General features: G+C 49.2%; 1 protein-coding gene across 7 annotated transcripts in view; it reads right to left on the bottom strand.

Annotated features, from left to right (window-relative positions):
- Positions 1–23608, bottom strand: part of LOC148017461 (uncharacterized) — a 182471-nt gene that overhangs the window by 34570 nt on the left and 124293 nt on the right. For all 7 annotated transcript variants that reach the window (XM_087662460.1, XM_087662459.1, XM_087662461.1 and 4 more), the window contains 3 exons: positions 3521–3794; positions 3346–3423; positions 3001–3204 (listed from right to left, as the gene is read on the bottom strand). In XM_087662460.1, coding sequence (XP_087518586.1) covers positions 3001–3204; positions 3346–3423; positions 3521–3794 — 556 coding nt within the window. The remainder of the gene's footprint in view (positions 1–3000; positions 3205–3345; positions 3424–3520; positions 3795–23608) is intronic.

Here is a 23608-nt window from a genome sequence, read left to right as displayed (position 1 = left end):
TTCATATCAAGGATGGCCTCCAACCCCCGCCAAGCCTTGGTCTACACTCCTGGAGACCCTCCTGCTAAAGAACCTTCTAGGTCTGCCCACTTGCTGTGAGACCACAAACCACTAGCTTACCCAACAAGGCCAAGCTTTGGAACTCTAGATCAATGATCCCAAGCCCTCCCTTAGACACCGATGCCGGATGATGGTCGTCCACGCTCGAGAATTCGTGGAACTGTCTGAGCTGGCCTAGAGAAAATTCCACACTAGGCGGCGAAGCTGAACCACACAAGACGAGGAGAAGCACCAACATGAGGCAATGTACCAAGCCTTTGCTAGGAGGACCTAGTTAACCACCAAGCCTCGACCCGCTAAGAAGAGGCAGAGAGTACTCTAGTAGGTCAGCTTCCGCCTAATAAAATTGAGAATTGGAAGAAACTGCTTGGCAGGAGTGATATCGAATCCCACTTGGAACCCTAGGTATCAAATGGTCTGTCCCCTGCACACCCATCTAAACCACAATTGGACGCCCCACTTTGTGCTAGAGTCTGGGTCTATAAGAAAACCAACCGACTTTCGCCAGTTGATTTTCACTCCAGCTACAGTGCAGAACTCCTCCAGAGCTAATCTCACTCTCTCCAGCATCAGCTCATCAATCTCTATATAAAGAGCCGTATCATTTGCATACTGTGAATCTAGCATCTCTGTCTCCCTCACCCAAAGTCGGAGGTCACGTAGCTCGCTCACACATGATCAATGGAAGTAGGGCATCGCCTCTGCAAAAAGTAAGAACAGATACGGGGCATGAGGACAACCCTGCTGGAAGATCTCTCCAGTCGAAACTCCTCCCCCCTCCTGCCGCCTATGAGAACCCTGCTAGTAGCTGATCTATAAAGTGCAAAAACCCCGCAGATCCATGCCTATGGGAGGCCCAACCTTGCCATGGTGTCCTCTAAGAAGTCCCAATCAACCCTGTCATAGGCCTTTCTGAAGTCTAGTAGTAGTACACAACCAATCCCTGACCACTGTGCTGGGCCCATTCGGTCGCCTCGAAGAAGGTGAAAACATTGTCTAGCATGCTCCTATCCTGGACAAAACATGTCTGTGTGTCATGAATGATATCTGGAAGCACGGGGAAGAGCTGCCTACCGATCATCTTGGCCAGTGCCTTATAGGCCATTAACAACAAGGTGATCGGTCTGTCAAAAGATGACGTAACAACGAGACAATAGGGTTTGCGGGGAGGAACACGGAGTGAACTCGGAAAACATGGAGAGGAGAAGAGAAGAGAGAAGAAACTCTGATGAATGGAATGATGAAGTTCCGAATCATGGAGTAAATGTGATACAAGGGACCAAGGGTGCCGTAGCACAAGGAAGATGATGAAGACAGCCACGAACCACGAACCGCAATGTCCTCCTGAAGGGGTATGAGGGTAGTGGAGAGGCTAGAGAGAAGGGGTGACGGACTGAATGAATCAGCCGTGAGGAATGAATGAGAGAGTGGCCTATAAATAGGCAGAGTCGGTCTAGGATGGCGCCACTTTTTGGGGGTGCAAACCCTAAACGCAAAATGCAGAAACGCAAAAACACAAAAATGCAAAAACGCAAACTGCGGGTGAAGGGTTTCTCAACACGGTCTCCACTGGGATAGCTCCAACCGGTCTCCTCCTTTGGGGAGGAGACTAACAAGACCTATCGATAGACTCCCTAGCATCCGTCTTGAGCTGAAAATCTCCTGAAAGGCTAGCAGTAGGGGGTCCTTGACCGCCTTCTAGTAGGTAGTGAAGAAGGCCTTCAAAAGACCATCCTCTCCCGAGCATTTCTGCCCATCCTGTGCCTAGAAGGCCTCCACTAATTCCTTCTCTGTGAAGGGGTCTAGGAGGAAGCGTCCCATCTCCTCTCTAACGAGGGACGGAATGCAGTCCCAGACCTGTTGTCTACAATGCTGTCCCCTAGCTAAGACTGGCTCCTACTAGAAAAGGTGTCTGTAGTAGTCAGTGGCAATCTCTATCACCTCCTCTGGGCTAGAGCGAATCCTCCCATACTGATCACGTAGGCTGCGAATCTAATCTCTTGAGGCGCGAGGCTGATGCACCTGAAAAAACTCCCTACACATTGTGTCCCCCTTTTGTGCCCAAAAGGTTGCTGAGGTACGGAAGGAGAACTCTGAGCGCCTGTCCTCAAGACTGGTGAGGGCTGCCCGTGCACGCACCTCGTGCATGTGGAGAGTGGGATCCCCTGGTGCCTCTTGGAGTAGTCTCTGTATGGCTGCTAGGTCTTGCTGGAGTGCTCTCTCCTCATCCCAGCTCTGCTGCCTGGCCTGTAGGGGTGCCTACTGGCAGATCCTACTTGACTCAGCAAGAACCTCTACAACCTCCTATGCGATCCAAAATCCGACCTGTTAAAACAAGTCTTGCTTGGAAAAGCATGCTTGGCAGATGAGGGTGAATGGGAAGGTGGTGGAGGATAGATGGGTGGTGGTGGTGGTGGTGGTGGTGGTGGTGGTGGAGGATAAGGAGGAGGAGGGCGTAATGGTGGATAGGCAGAAATAGACTGCCTTCATTTGGCATGTCTTATCTTTTAAGGATATCATGATGACAAGATGTCATTTGTAACTGTACAACACAATCACGTCTCATAGGTCTTTATGGCAGCTTGAATCAATATATGTCTTTGAATCTTAAATCTCTAAAGAATGATTAGGTCTTATCTAAAATTAATATTTGTTTTAAAAATTTTGATGACATTAAAACTTTATAATGAAGCTTACAACATAATGCAAAAAGAGGCTTGTCATAGAATGCAAACTTCTCCATAGCAAAACAAGTATGGCAACATTGTGAAGATAAATCCAACCAAACATGTAAACTTTATTTTGAAGTGTCAGATGAGAATAGCATTTGTTGCTAATTAGTAATGTGTCACAAATGTTTGTCTAGGTGTATAAAATACAGATACAATACATATGGATGCAGTCTATCAAAATCTGAAGTACAAAATAGTTAATTTATACCTGAAGGGTTTGAGCAAAATGAGCATACACAGGTGATCTTGTTATGGCTTCAAGCCTTTTCAATTCACGTGATACTGCCACATAACGACGTTGAATACAGAAGAAGGCAAGTAAAAAAGGTGGGATTGCTAACAGAAACCACGGAATTAGAACCGCAATTATGATCAAGTTCCCCAAGCTCGAAACCATGCAACCCAGGAATTGCTGCAGAACAATTTAAGTTACAAAAAGTAATATTTCCTATGCTAATTGGCTGCATGCAAATGCTATAGCAATGGGAAATGTGCTTTGATCTGTCCAGCATTTTAACTGCCTATCTGGAATAACAAGAGCATCATAACTTGCCTGTGCTGTGGTAGGTAGCAATTCATCTACTAGAGCCTGATCCTTACTAAACCGATTTAAGATCCTACCTGCAAGATTCTGCAAAGATAGCATTGCAAGAGTAAAAAAAGCAAACCATCATTACCAAGCTTCAATATACTAAAACACAGAATACGGTGATGACAAAGTGGCATACCTGGTCAAAGAAAAGTTGTGGTGCCCGCAATACACGTTCCACCATCTGATTATGCATTTTCTCAGCTCCAATCACAGTGGAACATGTGAATAAAAGTGCCCTGAGGAGAGAAAATATACTTGCTCCAGCAGCGAAGCTTGCATACCCTGCTAAATATACCCCTGGCTGCAGATTGTGTTTCCCATCTGTCCAAATCCTAAGCCAATAGTCTACCATGGCACGCACTGCCTGCCCAAATACAAAGACTAGCATGACAAAGGAGAAGAGAAGAAGCCTGCACCAAAGAAAACATGTTAACACTTCAGCTTGCATAGATCATATGGCCTTTTTCTTCTTTTTTTGCAAGTAAAATGTGGCTAATTATATTACTCAACTGGCTGAGCACAATGGAATGCTCATGCTCAACAGACTAGCTGGAGCTGATGCAAATCACAAATACATGATGTATACAACCCTCTCAAGGCGGTCTGGGAAGGGGGGGGGGGGTTGTGGGCAAGAAGGCATGGAGGGGGGATGTAACGCCATCTGGGGCTGCCTGCCTGCATCATGAAGAACAGGTCCTCGCCACGCCCCAACTGCGCAGAAAAGTGAAAACGAAGCTCCTGACAAGCTCGAGACTTGCCTGATCCCACCAGCCACAGAGGGAGTGGATGATGAAAGCCCAAAGCTCTGCCAAAGTCACCTTTACTAAAAGGCACTCCCTGCCAAAAACCTCCTGACAGCGTGCCTTCTAGATGTGCCACCCTGTAAGACTCCCTACGATCTCCCATACCTCTGAGCGGTCTGCTGTGGGCTCCAGTACTTGGCAGCTGGGTAAAGCCTCCAAGCCAACCACTGTGCAAGACCCAGCCTCAATGATGAATATCGTGTCCTACATCCCGGCCTCATACAAAAGGTGACAACTTGGGCTGACTACCTGCCAACAGAAAGCTCCCCACGAGATACATCCAAGGCTGGGTGCCACACACTGGAGAATGCAGCAGACTCCTCTCCACACGAGCTGTGCTGCCTCACAAGACCAAAGGCGGTGATTTGGAGTTTCCAAAAGCTGTTGTGGGCAGTGTTTATACCCTCCATCCTGCTGCATCTGGACCAACCAACTCCCAACCGCCAGACCTCCATGTGCCAAAAGCCATAGGAAATACGACACCTTCCTCAGCCTCCAGCTGTCCCATAGGCAGCGCCAGAAAGTCCAACGGAAGGCATCTGTCATGCTGTGCTCCACCCAATATCTGCTACGCGAAGGCGCCCAATCCATGTCCTCCTGCATGAGTACATGTCTACCAATCGTAGCTGTGTACTCCAAGAACCTAAGTGGCTTCTTGGCGACCACAGTGGCCCGGCAATAGCCACTTTCCAAGGTTCCACTCCAGCTCATCAAGTGGCCTTCTCTCATATCCAGAGGCGCCACTCCCAGGCTCCTCCCAAAACACATAAGGGTCCAAACGCCAAGTCTTTCCCTAGAGACCAACCACATGAATCCTCCTCCAAGGAAGGACAACAATCTCCTTATCCTCCTGCCCTTTGTCAAGGACCAAACGCCTCCCATCCTGCACGGTGAAGAAAACCCCGTAGGGGGCACCGCCCACTCTACCTATCACCTATAGGGGAATACCTACCAGTGAGAATCTAGCCACCCACACCTCGCCAGGCTCAACCGGCTCTCGAATCGGGGGGTCAAGCCACTCTTGAGGGATCGTTGAATCAATCTCCCTTCTCAACTCAGCTCCTTGTTGCTGACAACTTGATACTTGGTGCAACACCTCCTAATCCACCATCGTGTACACCTCCCGCCACGTCCTGATAGTACGAGCAAGGCCAGCCTCCCATCCAGCCCATTGGATGTGGGGGCACTCTCCAATTTGTATCCCGTCCCTATCTTTGACCTAGGGGTTCGAGATCACTGGCTGGCAGTCTATCTCCTCCTCACATCCTAGGGGCCTCTGAATTAGGGCCATGCAAAGGCCCTACCACACACGAAGTAGGCTGCAAAGGAAGGAGAATCTGGGTGGCATAATCCGCGAAGTCGTGAAGATCCATCTAAAGGATGGCCTCCAATCACCACCAAGTCTGCACTCCTGGAGACCCTCCTGCAAAAGGACCTTCTAGGTCTGCCCTCTTAGTGTGAGCCCACAGATTACTAGCTTGCCCAAAAGGGCCAAGCTCTGAAACTCTAGGTCTATGATCCCAATCCCTATGTCGGATGATGGTTGCCAATGCCACCTTGGCCCGAGAGTCCCTAGAACCATCTGAGCTGGCCCAGAGGAAGTTCCGCACTAGGCGGCGAAGCTGAACCACACAAGACGAGAAGCACCAGCACAAGGCAATGTACCAGGCCGTCGTTAGGAGGACCTGGTGGACCACCAGGGCTCGGCCCACTAAGGAGAGGCGGACAGTACTCTAGTAGGTCAGCTTCCACCTGATAGAGTCGAGAACCGGAAGAAACTGCTGGGCCAAAGTGATGTCGAGTCCTACCTGGAAACCTAGGTATTAGATGGTCTATCCCCTGCACACCCATTTGAACCCCAAGTGGATGCCCCACTCCGTACTAGCGTCCGGGTCTATAAGAAAATCAACCGACTTTCGCCAATTGATTTTCGCTCCTACTGCAGTGCAAAACACCTCCATAGCTAGTCTCACTCTCTCCACCATCAAAACATCATCCTCCATATAAAGGGTAGTATCATCTGCATACTTTGAATCAAGCAGCTCCGTCTTCTCTCTCACCAGAAGTCGAAGGCCACGTAGCCCGCTCACACTTGAACGCAGGAAGTAGGACATCGCCTGTGCAAAGAGTAAGAACAGATATGGGGCAAGAGGACAATCTTGCCAGACAGATCTCTCTAGCCCAAACTCCTCCCCCCTCCTACCACCTATGAGAACCCTGCTAGTGGCAATTGATCTGTAGAGTGTAGAGACCCTGCAAATCCATGCCTGAGGGAAACCCAACCTCGCCATGGTGCCCTCTAAGAATTCCCAATCAAACCTATCATATGCCTTCTCGAAGTCCAAGAGTAGTACAACCAACCCCTAGCCATTGTGCTAGGCCCACTCGGTCGCCTCGAAGAAGGTGAAAACATTGTCTAGGATGCTCCTATCCTAGACAAAACCTGTCTCTGTGTCATGAATAATGTTTGGAAGCACGGGGCGGAGTCGCTTACCGACCATCTTGGTCAATGCCTTATAGGCCACTAAGAACAAGGTGATTGATCTCCACTGGGATAGCTCCAACAACCGGTCTCCCCCTTTGGGGAGGAGGCTGATAAGACCTGCCCCGATAGACTCCCAGGCATCCGTCCTGATCTGAAAATCTTCTGAAAGGCTAGTATCAGGGGGTCCTTCACCAGCTCCCACTAGGTAGTGAAGGCCTTCGAAAGTCCATCCTCTCTCGGGCATTTGTGCCCATCCTGCGCATGGAAAGCCTTCGCTAATTCCTTCTCTGTGATGGGGTCTAGGAGGGAGCGACCCATCTCCTCTATGACGAGGGACGGAATGCAGTCCCAAACCTGTTGTCTACAATGTTGTCCCCTAGTTGAGAGCTTGCCTCCTACTGAAAAAGATATCTGAAGTACTCAATGGCAATCTCCATCACCCATTCTGGGCTAGATCGGATCCTCCCATACTGATCACGGAGGCTGCAAATCTGATCTCCTAATGTGCGAGGCTGATGCACCTGAAAAAACTCCCTACACATCGTATCCCCCTTCCGCGCCCAAAAGGCTACTGAGGAACGGAAGAAGAACTCTGAGCGCTTGTCCTCAAGACCGGCGAGGGCTGCCCATGTGTGACCCTCCTGCATGGGGAGTGGGATCCCCTGGTGCCTTCTGAAGAAGTCTCTGCATGGCAGCTAGGTCTTGCCGGAGTGATCTCTCCTCCTCCGAGCTCTGTTTCCTAACCTATAAGGCTATCTCCTAGCAGATCTTGCTCGACTCGGCTAAGACCTCTACAACCTCCTCTGCGATCGGGTCCCTCCTGTCCCACTCCCTAGTGCAAAGCTGCTCAATCTGCCTCCTCACCTTCTCCCTCCTGTAGATCGAGTCAGGGATCTAAGAGGATCTCACTTGAGGGCTGAAGCTGGAGCATCGAGTGTGAGGAGAACCGGGCAGTGGTCAAAGACAAGGTGGTGCTAGCCAACTGCCCTACTTGGCCTCCTCGAGAGCATACCCACTCTCCCACATAAAATTGGTCCAGCCGCTCCAGAAGAGCTCTGTCCAACAGCCTATACCCCCAAGAGAAGTCCAATGACCTCTTCCTCCTATGAAAAGCTGCGTCCCGCCAAGCATCGCATGTTCCTACCATGAGGAGGAAGACCTCCCATGCCTCCTGCTCCTCCCCTGCCATACCCTGGTAGTCTCTGCCTTTGTCATGTTGGTCCTCTAAGGTTTCCAGGTTGTTGAAGTCTCCTCCAACAATCCAGGAGTCCATCTCTAGAAGTCGTGTTGCTGCAACCTCCATCCAGAACCTGTTGCGTGCCCTAACCTCCATAGAAGCGTAGACATTGAGGACTCCAAGGCATGAGTCCCCCATGTCCAATCTAATCCATAGGATCCTCCTTTCCACTATCGTCGCGTGGTCACACACACAGGAGGTGAGCCTCGAGCTAATAGAGGTGCATACGCCTCCACTCCTGCCATGGGCCCCAATAGAGTACTCCTAGTAGGTGTGTGAGCTGCCTGAAAGTACCTTCCCTACCCGCTGGGCTTGGGCGGAGGTGAGCTTGTGTTCCTACGGAAGTAGGATGTCAATCCATCCAGCAAGGGCAGGTTGCAACTCCTGCTGAACAATCAACTTCCTCGAACCACATGCCCCACTGTAGTGGAGGCTGTTCACATTCCAAGATGCTAGATGTAAACTCATGGGGAAGCCTGTGACTGACCGAATAGGCATCTATTCGGTGTGGAAGCTGTTGATGAAGAAGAAGAGCTCTGGGGCATGTGAATGTGCTTTGCCGCAGGCCTGGAAGGTGAACTCCATTCCCCCATGGTGGCTCTTGGTTGGACCATGGGGATAATAGATGCTCCGGGCGGTACCACCAGGGCATCTATTAGCCAGGCTGAAAGACGTGACTCTGTACGCTGGTAGAAGTGGGCAACTCATGCAAGGGGCCACTTGATCACATCCATCGATGCTCTCCATTGTGGAGGGACTCGAAAAATAATGCTCAGATGTAGGACCTCGGCTCCAACCCACCACTAGTTAATGTCCATCATGCACCTTGGCCACTGCTAGGAAAAGAGTGCTAGTCCTCCTTCTCCCATCCACTAGGAGATGTGGTTTGCAACCTACCCCTTCACTTCCTCTATCTGTGTCATCGTCGAGTCTCTTGAATGAGAGGTCTGAAGGAAGAAGGTATAGTTTGGTCCATCCGATGTGGTGCTAGTAAATGGACCTTGCTGCTCCTTGACTTGCCGACAACAAAGATCCCCACCTCCAAAGGTAGTGGAAACTCTCCACGCTCCGCAACTCTCAAGCAGGACCCAGACCAGTATGGAAAAACTCCTGTGGGAGTAATTGCGCTAGCCTAAGGAAGGTGTGGCGGGCGGCTGGGTCAAATGAGCTAGTGGTTGTGTGGGGAGAGGGGGGCTAGGCTACTGGTGAGGAGAAGATATAGGCATACGAAGCTTGTCATCCCTTGTGGGAAGGGAGGGGATGGGTGGGGGTGGGGTCACATATACTAGGTGAGGATCAGGGGGACTCATCGGTGGGGGGGAAGGTGGGGAGGAGGCAAATCGCTAGATGGTGGGATGATTGGAGGTAGGAGGCAGGTGTGGGGGGGGCCTAGGGGGGATCGTGGGATGGGGTCGGGGGGGATCCCTGAGGAGGGGGTGGATGTGGAGGCTGTGGGATCTTTGGTGGAGGGCTGTGACGCCTCCATGGGTGGTGGGGGTGGAGGCCTGTGATCCTGATGGGTGGGACAAGCTGGAGGGTGCTACGGGGTGCTCTACCACGGGGTTGTCGCACACCCTCCTACTCTCTGCTGCTATGACTGAGTCTGAGGGACTAATGGAGGCCCCCCCTGCCGTCTCTTTCTCTGTCGTCACGCTGGACCCATGTAAAACCGTCAACATCCACCTACGGGCCTGTCAGCAGAGCCGCCTTGGCTTTGAAGCATGTACAATTTGTTGCACGATGCCCAAAGTAATGGCATCACATGCACTACCCTAGCTGCCCAATCACAATAACTTGTTGCCTGAAGGAGTGTCTGCCTACCTCAATCTCCAAAAACTTTGGTATGTTCTTTGTATCTTTCACAGCCACCCATACCTTCGGGACTCATGCAGCTGTCACTGCATTTGTGAAGGAGGCAAACATCACTGTGCTGAAGAGCCCTCCAAAGTCCTCCACTAACTGGCGATACTCTACCGCTAGAGTCCGGGAAATAGTAGGGTGATTGGGTGTCTGAGAAACCTATTGTGGAGCGCAAATTCCTCCACTGTAAAGCCACTATACCAGGGAACCATATAAATGACCCTCTTCATGCAGGCATAAGGTGAGCTATCCACTAGCTCACGGGCCACGTCCTCAGAGGTGAGTAAAACCATGAAGATCCCTTGACCCATAAGAACTACCTCCACGATTTGCGCTATGCCAATACGTAGGGTGGAGTGAAATCAATCCCAAAGCTGGGTCCTGGATGGGGAGTGTCCTACGACCTGAACAAAGATCATTGTTTCTTTCAATTCCAGCTCTGTGGCTCGGACGGCTAAGAGTTGTTCCTCAGAGAGGACGATGGGCAAGGTGTTTGATTGGGGGAACTCACAGAATGCACTGATGTCTACCCAGAGGTTTCAATTGTGTGTCCCTACAACTGAGGACCAACCGATCAAGCTGCTGTACTACCGGATGGGCGGGGGGGGGGAGAACAGGCGGGAGGAGCGCGGGGGTAGCGGGGGGTGCGATGGCAGCTCAGCGATGTGATGGGCAAGAACCAATGTGTGAGAAAGGTATAGATTATGCTACTCAACTTTCGTTGGCAGATTTTCTAGATGAGGATGTTCTAGGTGTTTTCATATGGCCTATTTTTGTTTTCCTAAATGAGAGAGAGAGAGAGCGAGAGAGAGTCTTGCGACCTGACCCTGGTACCTCGTCTGTCCTCCAGCGCATCACCTGTGCTTGACCTACTAGCCTGTGCAACCTCTATTCCACCCCTACTACACGCAGGGGTCACCCAGACTCAGAAGGATCATCAGCGAGGCAGAGAGAGAGCCAAACCCTAATCGTTTGTGCCCAGTGCTTCCTACCTGCCCTGCACCCCCTGTGCTCCTGTGGGGCTGGGACCTGTGTGCCACCAGCAGGCATCTCAGCCTCCTGTCGCCTGTTCCTGCAGCGTGCAGGGCAGGCTGTTTGCCCCGCGCGCACTCACACACACCCAAAGAGAGAAAGAGAGAGATTTCTGGTTGCTTCACGTCCACAGGCGACAGAGAGACAGAGCGACAGTGACAGAGGGAGTTGTGGACGCTGTTCCTGCGCTGGCCCCTGGTGCCTGCCCTCGCAACCTGCACTCTGCTGACCTGGCCCGCCCCGTTTTTTGTGACCTGCATACTGCCTACCGTTAATCGTGCTGTGCTGCAGCGTGGACGCCCTGACCAGCATGAGGCCTGTGCTGTTTCTGCCTTCCGTGAGCTCTTGGCTCTGCATCAGACCTGCACAACTGGTGTTACAATATGGCTGGTCTGGATATGGCCTTTATCGACCAAACGGTGGTAGCCCTTGGTCCGGATTCTGATACAGAGGAACCAGAGGATATGGTTCCTTGTACAGACAAGATGCCCCCTGGTCCTGACTTCCAGCCTGCGCCCCCCAAGCCTAAGGGCCATGAATCGTAACCATTTGTGTATGCTATAGGACACTGCTCGGAAAAGGCCTGCTTGGTTACGTCTTAATTGCTCTGGCATGCATCCATTACACTTTCGATTGAAATGGAGTAACTTTGCAGGGCATTGTTTCTCCTGTGGAAAATTAGGGCATTTTATGGCCGAATGCCCAGTAAAGCAACCGACCTCAGATGCTGAGCATGTTTTACTGCCCATGGAAGATATGGTGCTTGATGCTCCATCACAAGATGCCACCCAGCCACCCAAAGTTCTGGATAAAGCCGTGGCAATGATTGGGTAGATGTACGTACAAAAAAAGGTAAAGGTTTGATGTTGGCATGGCGGATACTGTGACTACTTCTTCACAAGATTCCTTGCGTACTTATATGCGCAGGAAAGAAATGTTGTCTTCGGAGCACACTGCTCCTGCTATGGTTTCTTCTACTCCTCAGAATAAGTCTACTAGGAAAGAACATACGGATGGTCCAAAGGGCCTACCTGCTAAGTTGGTTTTTGATGCTAGAGGTAACGTGATTACCCCATGGGATCGTCATTATCTCCGCTCCACCCCCAAGTCAGTGGATATGCCGTCTACCTCTAAATCTAGCCGTCAAAACTCTTTTGCCGTGTTAGCTGATTTTTTGGATGAGGGAGTCCTTGACATTCTAGCAGAAAAGGTTAAATCCAGGCAAGCTTTGCCTCGTTCCTAATTTTCTTTTTGAATACATATGAAGATAGCCACGTGGAATGTGCAAGACATTTGCTCTCGCAATAAGCAACATGCCATGTGGACTGTATTGCATGAGAATCAGTGGGATGTCTTGTGTGCTGTTGAGCACAAGAGTCACGGTGAAGCAAGAAAAGTTGTGGATTGCCATGGATTTTGCTTGTTTTATACAGGGACAAATGCCAGGCACTATTCTGGTGTGCTTATGATTGTACATGAGAAATATCAGCCTGTTCTTATAAAAAATGATGTGCATGGTCATTTTTTGGTGATTGAAGTTTTATTTGAAGGAGAGATCTTATGGTTACTCGGCCTCTATGCTCCAAACGACCCTTTATCCCACCGGGATCTTTGGAATACTTTGCAGACCTCTTTGTCACTTGGCAGACGGGGTTTTTTTATGGGGGATTTTAATGTGTGTTGATTCTTCGCAATCCACATCAGAGCATTCCGTGATGGATGCTCCGGAAAGCCGTGTGTGGAAGGCGTTTGCTCTTGTCGTACTTAAGCAAGATCTCTGGTCATGGCTACACCCTTCTTCTACAGGCTTTACTTTCCATTCTGCGCAGTATACAACTACATGGTCGTGGTTGGACCGCAAATACATCCTGCAGGATGATGATTTTCTTCCTGACATGCTGGAAATGAAAGTGTTGCAGCAATATGCCTTGTCGGACCACTTTCCCCTACAGCTTGAGATGCTTGCACAATCCACTGCACCTTTTAAGCAATTTCTGGATAGACCCCCTTTGCGTTTCAATTTATCTTATTTGAAGCATTCAATCTTTCGGGGTAACATGCAGCAATCGATTGATAGATTTTTATTGGATTTCTCCTTTGAGGGCAATGCTTCTTTTGAACGATTGCTCTCTAATGTGCAGCAGGTTGCTCGGCAAACTTATGGAATCCATCATGCCTCCCTTTGCCGGCAGCGTCGACAAGCAGCGGAGGAATTACTGGCCTTGGTTCGCTCTCTACTGGTGGAGACTCCAGATGATGTATTTTTGTTGCCATTGGCTATGCGTTTGGCTGATCTTATTAAAGAGTTTCAGTTGAAATCTTATTAGCAGGCCAAATTACAAAATTTGACTAAGAATTTGCAGGACAATGCCTGTCAGACTCATAAGTTCTTTCGAGCTTTCCATGCATCTCCTACTCAAGAGAATATGACTAGACTCCAAGATGCAGAAGGTCAAATGGTCATTGATCCTCAGACTATTGTGAATATGTGCAGGTATTATTTTTCAGACCTTCTTGGTTCTACTCCTTCAGCTTCGGACCAAATTACTCATGCCCGCTCAGTTTTCTATGATTTGGTCCGCAATCAGGTTCCACATGACATGCAAACTACTTTGGAGACAGATATTCGTGAGGAGGAGGTTATGGATGTTTTGTTACACTTACCCAAGGATAAAAGTCCTGGTTGGGATGGTCTCACCAATGAATTCTTTGAGGCTTTTGCTACCCAACTGGTGAAACCATTGACGGCTATGTTTCAGCAGGTTTGGGAAACGGGGTTCATGCCTTCCTCATGGAAAGAATGACTTATCAAACTGCTTCCAAAAGTTCCATCACCGTCTATGCTGAAACATTGGCGACCAATTTCTTTGATGGGTTCTATGTATAAAATCTTTTCCAAAGTAATGGCGCATCGGCTCCATAAGCATCATCCTGCCATTGTGCATCCGCTTCAATATGGTTTCATTAAGGGCCGAAACATTCTACACAATGTCTTAAATGTGCAAATGGCTATTGACTATGAAAGACACTCTAATCAGGAGGTGGTATTGATTCAATTGGACCTGGAAAAGGCTTTTGATTATTTGAACTGGTCTTTCATCGCAGAACTTATGTCTACTATGGGCTTTGGTACTCGGATGTCTCATTTGATCTACACCATTAGTGCTGAGGCTTCTTCGCGAGTTATGCTGAATGGTAGTGTCACCAAGCCATTTGTCCTTGATCGCTCTGTGAGACAGGGTTGCCCTTTGAGTCCTCTCTTTTTTGCTCTTGCGACTCATCCAGTTCTTTCGATGTTATCTCATATGGAAGCTTCTACTCAGTTGGTGGGGATTGTCCCTTCCTTTTGGACAGCACTTCATTAGTCAATCCTTGGCTGATGATAGCTTTATGATTTTGCGTGCGGACAAGGATAATCTTCGCAAAGCATTGGATGTTTGGACTCTTTTTTGTCATGCTTCTGGCCTTCGTATCAATGCTTTGAAATCAGCCATCCTCAGTTGCACGGAGTTAGATTTACAGTCACTGGACTGGCAGGGAATTGTTGTTCCCCGTGGTTCCATTGTCAGGCACCTTGGGTACCCGTTGGGTGTTGATGTTCGGCCGAAGCAACTACTTCAGTGGATTTCACAGAAACTCGAAGCTAAGTTTCTATATTGAAAGTCGCAGGCTTGGCCCTTCCATGTTCGCCTCAAAGTGGCTCAGACAATTATGTTGCCAATGCTCACATATTTCCTGCCACTGCTGCCTTGGACCCCTACTACACTGAATGCTCTGACTCAGTACATTCGTTTCATGTTATGAAAGAAGGACTCCTTGCATGCAAGCATCTCATGGATTTCTTGGTCGCATGCATGTACCCCCAAACGCATGGGTGGTGGGGCCATTTTGAATGCCGAAACCCATATGCTGGCACTCCATTGGTCGCTTTTTCGTGCTATGTGCTTGGATCATCACCCGTGGGTCTTTATAGCTCGTTATTTTCTAGAGGAACATGGACTTGTGCATGGTAATACCCAAATTCGGGGCTCCTAGTGGCATGTTCTTAATGCAGACTCGCGGTTTTCGAGTCCTTCATCATCTCTGCTGGCTCATTTGGTATGTTCCTAGAAATTGGTTCTCCAGAAGGCTCAGTGGCATCCAACCGAGGACAGCTCAGCTACTAACTCTTTCCAACTCGAATTGTTAGCAGCCTCGCAATTACTTTCTTTGGAAGGTAAACATGAGCTCAGATCAAAATTTAACCGCATGGCACGTTTGGGCTTGACTTCAGTTGCAGATACCACCCTTGCCAGCCGCAATGTGTTGATATCGTTTCGTATAGCTAGAAGGCTTTTCAGGATCCCTCGTGGATACCGTGATTTATGGGGTGGTGCTCCAAAGCCAATGACCCTTTCCTGCCCTTGCTTTGGATCATCCTTGGTAGGACTGGGACCTTGCAGGCCGACTGAATTTGGAAAAGGCCTCAGCTAACCAGGTGTATCATCTTCTAATTAAAGATCAGCAATGGCTGCTTACTAAAGCTAATATTGTATGGAGTTTGCGTAAACCTCAATCAAGGTGGAAGGTAACTATGATGGAGGGCTGGTTGAACAAGACTCCTTTCAAATGCAAGGTCTTTCTTTGGAGGGTAATGATTGGTGGTCTTCCTCTTACTTCAGCCCTTTCCAAGCGTCGAATCTCCAACGGCAACTGTTTCTTTTGCACCACCAGTGTGGAATCGGCCCGTCATCACGCCCTCTTGCTAGGAAAATCTGGTCCCTCTTGCCGGCAGTTTGGCGAGCAGTGGTTGGCTTCTTGTTAAGCCCTTTTGACTGGGTTTTTGCGGGGCCCAAATACCCCACACCGGCGCAGTTGCATATGAAGATCTTGTTTCACTTTCTTAGATCTTGTTTCACTTTCTTAGATACTAGGGCTGTTGGCACAATTGGACCATTCGGAATGCTTTTCTTTTTGATTCAGCCTATAATGTTCAGGGACATATTGTTAGGCTTAAAGGCCTATTGCATTGGCAGATAGATCTCATTCGACACTCCGACTTACTCCCTCGGGAGGACTTACTTCCCTGACATATGGCAATTTCCTCTGCGTCTTTGCCATGACATTTTGTAACCCTTTTGTCGTTTACCACTTTAGCAAGACAGATAGATTTTACACATGATAGCGTAGTGCCATCGTGTATCCTGTAATCAAAAGAGAGAGAGAGAGAGAGGGAGAGAGAGAGAGAGAGAGAGAGAGAGAGATTTACACACGATGGCTCAGAGCCATCGTGTATCTTGTAATCATGTAAACCTGTACCTTTTTTTTTCGTAATTAATACAATTACCTTTTACGAAAAGAGAGAGAGAGAGAGAGAGAGAGAGAGATAAATAAAATGAAATGATATATTAACGTCTACAATAGGCCAAAATGACCTATGAGACCACGAGTTACAATCATGTGTATGATGGTACAACTATCTGGGCAAAATATGTAGCACAAAGCAAAATAAGAAAGGAAACTAACTATGGCTATGTGTAAACATAGAGCTCTATCTAGTAACAATGAGCTCCAAATGATACAATCTCGTGTGGGCATGGCCCTTGTCTATAGATTCTTGGCTTCCCTAGAAGGGCAACAACACTTCGGATCTCCATAATGATGAAACTTGGTGGAAATCTGTGGAGATGACAAGTTGGCTCAATAAAATGGCATTCAAATACAACGTCTTCTTCTAGATAATGTTGATTGGTGCTCTTACTCTTGCCTTTGCACTCTCCAAATATCATACTTCCAATTTTTGTTGTTTCTTTTGTGCAACATGTGTGGAAACTTCTTATCATCAGTTCCTTTCTTGTCCACTCACAAGGAACGTTTGGTTGCTGTTGTCTGCCATTTGGTTGAGTGGTAGGGCTATCGATGGTTCCAAATGATTGGATCTTTGAACATCCCAAGTTCTCGGATTGTGTGCAGCCCAATATGGAAGTGCTCTTTCTCTTTTTATGATTTTGGGGTTGTTGGCACATATGGACTATACAAAATGCATTCACTTTTGATTCTTATTCAGGAGTGCAAAGTTATATGGTCTGCTTGAGAGGCCTTGTTCATTAGCATCTCGACATGTTAAGGGTTCCTTGTATAAAATCTTTTCCAAAGTCATTGCCAATAGATTGCTGAAAGTGTTGCCACAGTTGATTCATCCACATCAGTATGGTTTTGATTAGGCATAGAACATCATGCATAATATTTTGAACATTCAGATGGGAATTGATTATGCTAAAGCATCTGGCCAATAGGTTGTTATGATCCAACAAGATACCGAAAAGGCTTTTGATCATGTCAACCAGTCTTTTATGCAGCAATTAATGTCTACCATGGGCTTTAGTCCCCACATGTGTTCTCTTACTGACACTAGCATGGCACACATTGCACTTAATGGGGGAGTCACGGATGAGGTTGCCTTATCTCATTCTCATCATCATGAATGCCCTCTTAGTCCTTTATTGTTTGCATTGGTCACTCACCGAATGCTCTCTTTGTTAGACAGGCTGATTGATAATGGGGAGATTTTTGGTTTCTCTCTTCCTAGTGGTCCTCAACTTTTGGGTCAATCTTGCCTCAAGCCTTCATATTAATGTCAAAAATCTGCATTGACTTCTTGTATGGAGACTAATAGTATTGGGTTGGCAGGGAGTTATTGTTTCCAAAGGCGATATTACTCGGCACTTGGATATCCCATTTATGTGGATGTGCCTCCTCAAGCATTGCTTGATTGGATGTCCTCCTGAGTTCACGATAGGTTTATGTATTGGAAATCTAAGGGCTAGCCTCTTCATGTGCGTCTCAAAATGGTTCAATCTACCATCTTTAGTATGTGCTCTTATATTTTACCCTTGCTTTCTCGGACCAAGAAGTCCCTCTTGGAATTGGTGCATCCCATTCGCTTTATGCTGTGGGAAATGAAAGACAATCCTTTGGGTCAAGTGTGGTTATCTTGGCAGCATGTTAGTACTCCAAAGGGGTTGGGGGAAGCTGGGTTGTTGGATGATAATCTTCATACGATACCATCATCTGGTGCTTGCGTTTGATCTTCATCAGCCAGGCATCAGTCTCCACACCCTCCAGCTGACTGTGTTTGGACCTCCATCAGTCTAGCAACAGTGTAGTTGCTCCTCCTCCATCTCGCGACATCTTCTTGCTTGCGTTTACACTCATCAGGAGCCGCTTGACATCATCACACCCTTCTGCAATTGTCGCCTCTATCTCCAGTGGCCTCTGGTGTCAGTGTTTTGTAGATTCCTCTCTCTTCACAATTCAACTGGTGGTCACAGATTTTGGATCCGTCTCCAATGGGCATCACTCACCAACACACTGCTCTGCCCTTGAGTATCTGCACACTCTTACATTCATTTGTAGTATTTATTCACTTCAGAGTTGTGTTCTTCTCTCCCTTCTTTTATTTGTCTTTGAGTTTTTGTGTTCAAGTTTTGAGTTTTTCTTTCTACGTTTGTGTCTATCTCTTTGTGTTTCTATCGTGGTTGTACATTGTTTCCTTAGTGCAAACCCTAGCAATTTTCTTCACACTCATTCCCTGCTCTCCAAGCACTAACTATACGTACCTATGAAGCCCCAATTTTTTCGACAAGTATCTTAGCATCTTCTTGTGGGCTACTCTTCTCTTCCCATCCTACTACCCTTACATGTAATACCCTAGCTCATCTCCTAGCCTCTTCTTGCAAAGTAGCATTCATTACTTCAATCATGTGCACTAATGTTCCCTTTTTCTTTTTGGCTAAATTTGTGGTGCCTCTAATTGCTCTCTTGTGAGCAGCACCTTATTGTCTTATCACTCAAAGAATAAATAATGAGTGTGTATATATATAGTTAGGGTTAGTGAGTAAGATGGCTGGTTGGCCTCATTGCCAGCCACATTTCTGTTTACTTCAACATTAGATGCTTCAAAATCCATTTGCAATCATAAAGGCATGAATATTGAGACTTCTAATATCAAAATTAGCAATGATGGACCTTTTCCCTTGGATGCTTTCCATTGTGGTTTTTCAACCTCAAATGCATGCAATGATAGATACTAGTCTCCAAAGTGATGGCCCGGTTGTAGAGTTTGTGCTTCATTTTTTTTGCAAATAAAGTGTGGCTAATTATATTACTTTAGAAAAAAAACCTTGAATACAAAGAAGTGCTCATGCTCAACCGACCAAGCTGGAGCTGGTGAAAGTCACAGATACATCATATATACAAGCCTCTCGAGGCGGTCTAGGGGGGATAGGGGCAAGAAGCCATGGAGGGGGGGATGTATCGCCATTTGGGGCTGCCTGCCTCCATCATGAAGAACCCCAAGTGCGCATGAAATGACCTCGGAGCTCTTGACGAACCCTGGACTTGCCTTGCACGTGATCCCATCGGCCTCGAAGGGAGTGGATGATGGACGTCCAAAGCTTTGCTAAGGTCGCCTGTACTGAAAGTCTCTCTTCGCCGAAAGCCACCTGACACCGCGCCTTCCAATAAGACTCCCTATGATTTCCCATACCTCAGAGCGGTCTACTGTGGGCTCCAGTACCTGGCAGATGGGTAGGGCCTCTAAACCCACCACTGCACATGACCCTGCCTCGATAATGAATATCGTATCTTGCATCCCGGTCTCATACAGAAGGTGACGGCCCTGGTTGACCGCGTGCCAACAAAAAGCACCCCAAGAGATACATCAAAGGTTGGGTGCCATGCGGCGAAGGATGCGGCATACTCCTCTCCACGCGAGCTGTGCCATCTCACACAACCAAAGGTAGTGCTTTGGGGTTTCCATAGACTGCTATGTGCAGCACTTACAAACTCCCTCCTTCTGCATCTGGGCAAGCCAGCTTCCCATCGCCAAGCCTCCATGTGCCACCAGCCATAAAAAATGCGATACCCTCCTCGGCCTCCAACTGTCCCATAGGCAACGCTAGAAGGTCCATCGGAACGGCTCTGTGATGTTGTGCTCTGCCCAGTGCGTGCTACGTGACGGCGCCCAATCCATATCCTACTGCATCACTATGTGTCTGCCACTCTCCCGGATCCCACTCCAGCTCATCAAGTGGCCTTCCTTCCAAGATCCAGAGGCGCCACTCCGTGAGCTCCTGCCAAAAGACCAAAGGGTTCAGCCGCCATGTCTTCCCTTGAAGGCCAACCACCCGAATCCTCTTCCATGAAAGGACAACTATCCCCTCGTCCTGCTACCCTCTATCAAGAGCCAAACGCCCCCCCCCCCTCCTGCACTGTGAAAAAGGTTCCAGGTGGAGCGCCACCCACTCTTCCTGCCACCTGTAGGGGGATGCCTGCTGGTGAAAACCTAGCGGCCCATACCTCCCCAGGCTCTATCGGCTCTCAGATCAGGGGAGAAAGCCATTCCTGAGGTATCGCTGCGTCTATCTCCCTTCTCCTCAGCTCCACTCCTCGCTGGCAGCCTGATACTTGCTACAGCACCTCCTCGTCTGCCATCCTGTACACCTCCCACCATGTCCTGATGGTACGAGCCGGGGCAGCCTCCCAACCAGCCCACTGGATGTGGGGGCGCTCGCAAATCTGTGCCCCTTCCCAGTCCCTAACTTGGGGGTTCCAAATCACCGGCTGATGGTCTATCTCCTCCTGGCAACCGGGGGGGCTCTGGATTAGGGCCTTACGGAGGCCCTACCACACGCGGAGCAAGCTACGCAGGAAGGGTGATCATAGGTAGGGATACCTATGTTCACATAGAGCATTCATATTGTTGGAGCTTTGAACACTCACGTGAAGCTTGACAAGGACCCCAAGGAAGATCGCGACTGTGATCAAGTTCCATTGTCTACTTGGCTCTGGAATTATCCTTGGTGTCCTTAGGAGATATCTACTTGTTTTTTGGTTAATATTTGGAGGGGAGATGTCCCCCCCTTGTGGGCCTTCGAGTGTGAGCCTAATGAAAACAATGATAGATGTTAGGGCTTCAAAACCAGTAATCATGGTGCCTTTTGGAAAATCTCAAGCATTGCCTTGTGCTTGGACTTTGTCCTACGCTCAAGCAGCCAGGTCATCAGATGAATTCCAGGATTTAGATTGGGATTATCTTTTGATTTTGCTAATACATTGCTCGGGGAGCATGTGCAACATAATCACAATAATTTTTTTTCCAAAGAAAATGTGGCTGATTATATTACTCAAAAAAACTGATTACAACAGAGTGCTCAAGCTCAACAGATTAAACTGGAGCTGATGCAAAGTCACCACTACATCATGTATACAAGCCTCTCAAGGCGGTCTAGGGGGGACGGGGGCAAGGAGCCATGGGGGAGGGGTATATCACCAAACGGGACTGCTTGCCTGCAACACAAAGAATAGGCCCTGGCCGCCCCAGGTATGCATGAAGTGACCATGGAGCTCCTGACGAGCCCTGGACTCACCCTGCACCTGCTCCCATCGGCCGCAGACGGAGTGAATGATGGAGGTCCATAGCTCTGCCAAGGTCGCAAGTGCTGAAAGTCTTTCTCCACCGAAAGCCACCTGGCATCGCGCCTTCCAAATATGCCATCCAGTAAGACTCCCTATGATCTCCCATATCTCCGAGCGGTCTGCTGTGGGCTCTAGTACCTAGCAGATGGGTAAAGCCTCCAGACGAACCACTGCACATGACCCTGCCTCGATCATGAATAACATGTCCTGCATCCCGACCTCATACAAAAGGTGACGGCCCTGGCTAACTGTCTGCCAACAAAAAGCTCCCCATGAAATACACCCAAGGCTAGGGGCTATACGTCGAAGGATACGGCATGCTCCTCTCCATACAAGCTGTGCCTTCTCACAAGACCAAAGGCAGTGCTTTGGGGTTTCTAGAGGCTGCTGTGTGCAGCGCTTACAACCTCCCTCCTTCTGCATCTGGGCAAGCCAGCTTCCCACCGCCAAACCTCCATGTGCCCCCAGCTGTAAAAAATACGACACCCTCCTCGGCCTCCAGCTATCCCATAGGCGGCGCCAAAAGGTCCGTCGAAAGGGCTCCGTGATGCTGTGCTCCGCCCCAGTGCCTCCTGCATGACGGCGCCCAATCCATATCCCCCTGCATCAGTACATGTCTCCCAATCCTGGTAGTGTATTCTAGGAGCCTAGGTGGCTTTTTTGCAACCGCAGAGGCCAGCCATAGCCACTCTCCTAGATCCCACTCCAGCTCATCGAGTGGTCTACCCTCCCAGATCCAAAGGCGCCACTCCTTGAGCTCCATCCAGAAGACATAGGGATCCAGTAGCCAAGTCTTCCCCTGAAGACCCACCACCCGAATCCTCCTCCATGAAAGGGTGGCAATCCCCTCATCCTATTGCCCTCTGTCAAGGGCCAGACATCCCCCCTCCTGAACAGTAAAGAAGGTCCCCTGGGGGGCGCCGCCCACTCTACCTGCCACTTAAAGAGGAATGCCAGCTGGAGAGAACCTAGCTGCCCATACCTCCCCGGCCTCTATCGGTTCTCGTATCGGGGGGGCAAGCCACTCGGGAGGTATTGCTGCATCTATCTCTCTTCTCCTCAACTCCACTCCTCTCAAGCACCCTGATACTTGCTGTAGCACCTCCTTGTCTGCCATCCTGTACACCTCCCGCCATGTCCTAATGGAGCGAGCCAGGCCGGCCTCCCACCCACCCCACTAGATGTGGGGGCGCTCACCTAACTGTGCCCCTTCCCTATCTTTGACCTGGAGGTTCCAGATCATCGGGTGACGGTCTATTTCCTCCTGGCAGCCCGGGGGACTCTGGATTAGGGCCTTATGGAGGCCCTGCCACACGCGGAGTAGGCTTCGCAGGAAAGGTGATCTGGGTGGGGTAATCTGGGCTGAAGTGAAGATCCATCTCAAGGATGGCCTCCATTCCCCGCCAAGCCTCGGTTTAAAATCCTGAAGGCCCTCTTGCAGTAAGGCCTTCCAGGTTTTCCCACCTAGTGTGAGACCGCAGACAACTAACTTGACCAAGAGGGCCCTACTCTGATATTCAGGGTCTATGATCCCAAGCCCTCCCTCTAATCGATGTCGTATGATGGTCGCCCATGCCACCTTGGCCCTGGAGTCTCTGGAGCCATCAAACCTTGACCAAAGGAAATTCCGCACCAAGCGGCGAAGCTGCCCTACGCACGATGAGCAGAAACACCAACATGAGGCGATGTACCAAGCCATCGCTAGGAGGACCTGGTTAACCACCACAGCTCGACCGGCTAGTGAGAGGCGAGCCATGATCCAATAGGTCAGTTTCCTCCTAATAGACTCTAGAACAGGAAGAAACTGCTGGGCATATCAAGTCCCACCTGGAACCCTAGGTATCGAACGGTGTGCCCTCTGCTCATCCATCTAAATACCAAGTGGACTCCCCACTCCGTGCTGGAGTCCGGGTTTGTGAAAAGGCCAACCGACTTTCGCCAGTTCATTTTTGCACCCGCTGCAACACAGAACACCTCAAGAGCCAACCTCATTCTTTCCAGCATCACCTCATCGTCCTCTATGTAGAGTCCTGTGTCATCTGCGTACTCTAAGTCTAACAACTCAGTCTCCTCTCTCACTGGAAATCGGAGGCTGCGTAGTCTACTCACACGTGACCTGAGGAAGTGGGACATCGCCTCTGTGACAAATAGAAACAGGTATGGGGCCAGGGGGCAGCCTTGTCAGACTGATCTCTCCATTCGGACCTCCTCCCCTCACCTTCTGCCTATGAGAACCCTGCCGGTGGCTGATTTGTACAGGCCGGAGACCCCACGATCCAAGCGTGGGGAAATCCTAACTTCACCATGGTACCCTCTAGGAAATCCCAGTCCACCATGTCGTAGGCTTTC

This window comes from Lygodium microphyllum, chromosome 22, assembly GCF_053477565.2.
Source record: "Lygodium microphyllum isolate KBCC chromosome 22, Lygodium_microphyllum_v1.1.10, whole genome shotgun sequence".
Taxonomy (NCBI): domain Eukaryota; kingdom Viridiplantae; phylum Streptophyta; class Polypodiopsida; order Schizaeales; family Lygodiaceae; genus Lygodium; species Lygodium microphyllum.
The sequence above is the reverse complement of the archived record's forward strand: the minus strand, read 5'-3'. Positions and strand labels throughout refer to the sequence as shown.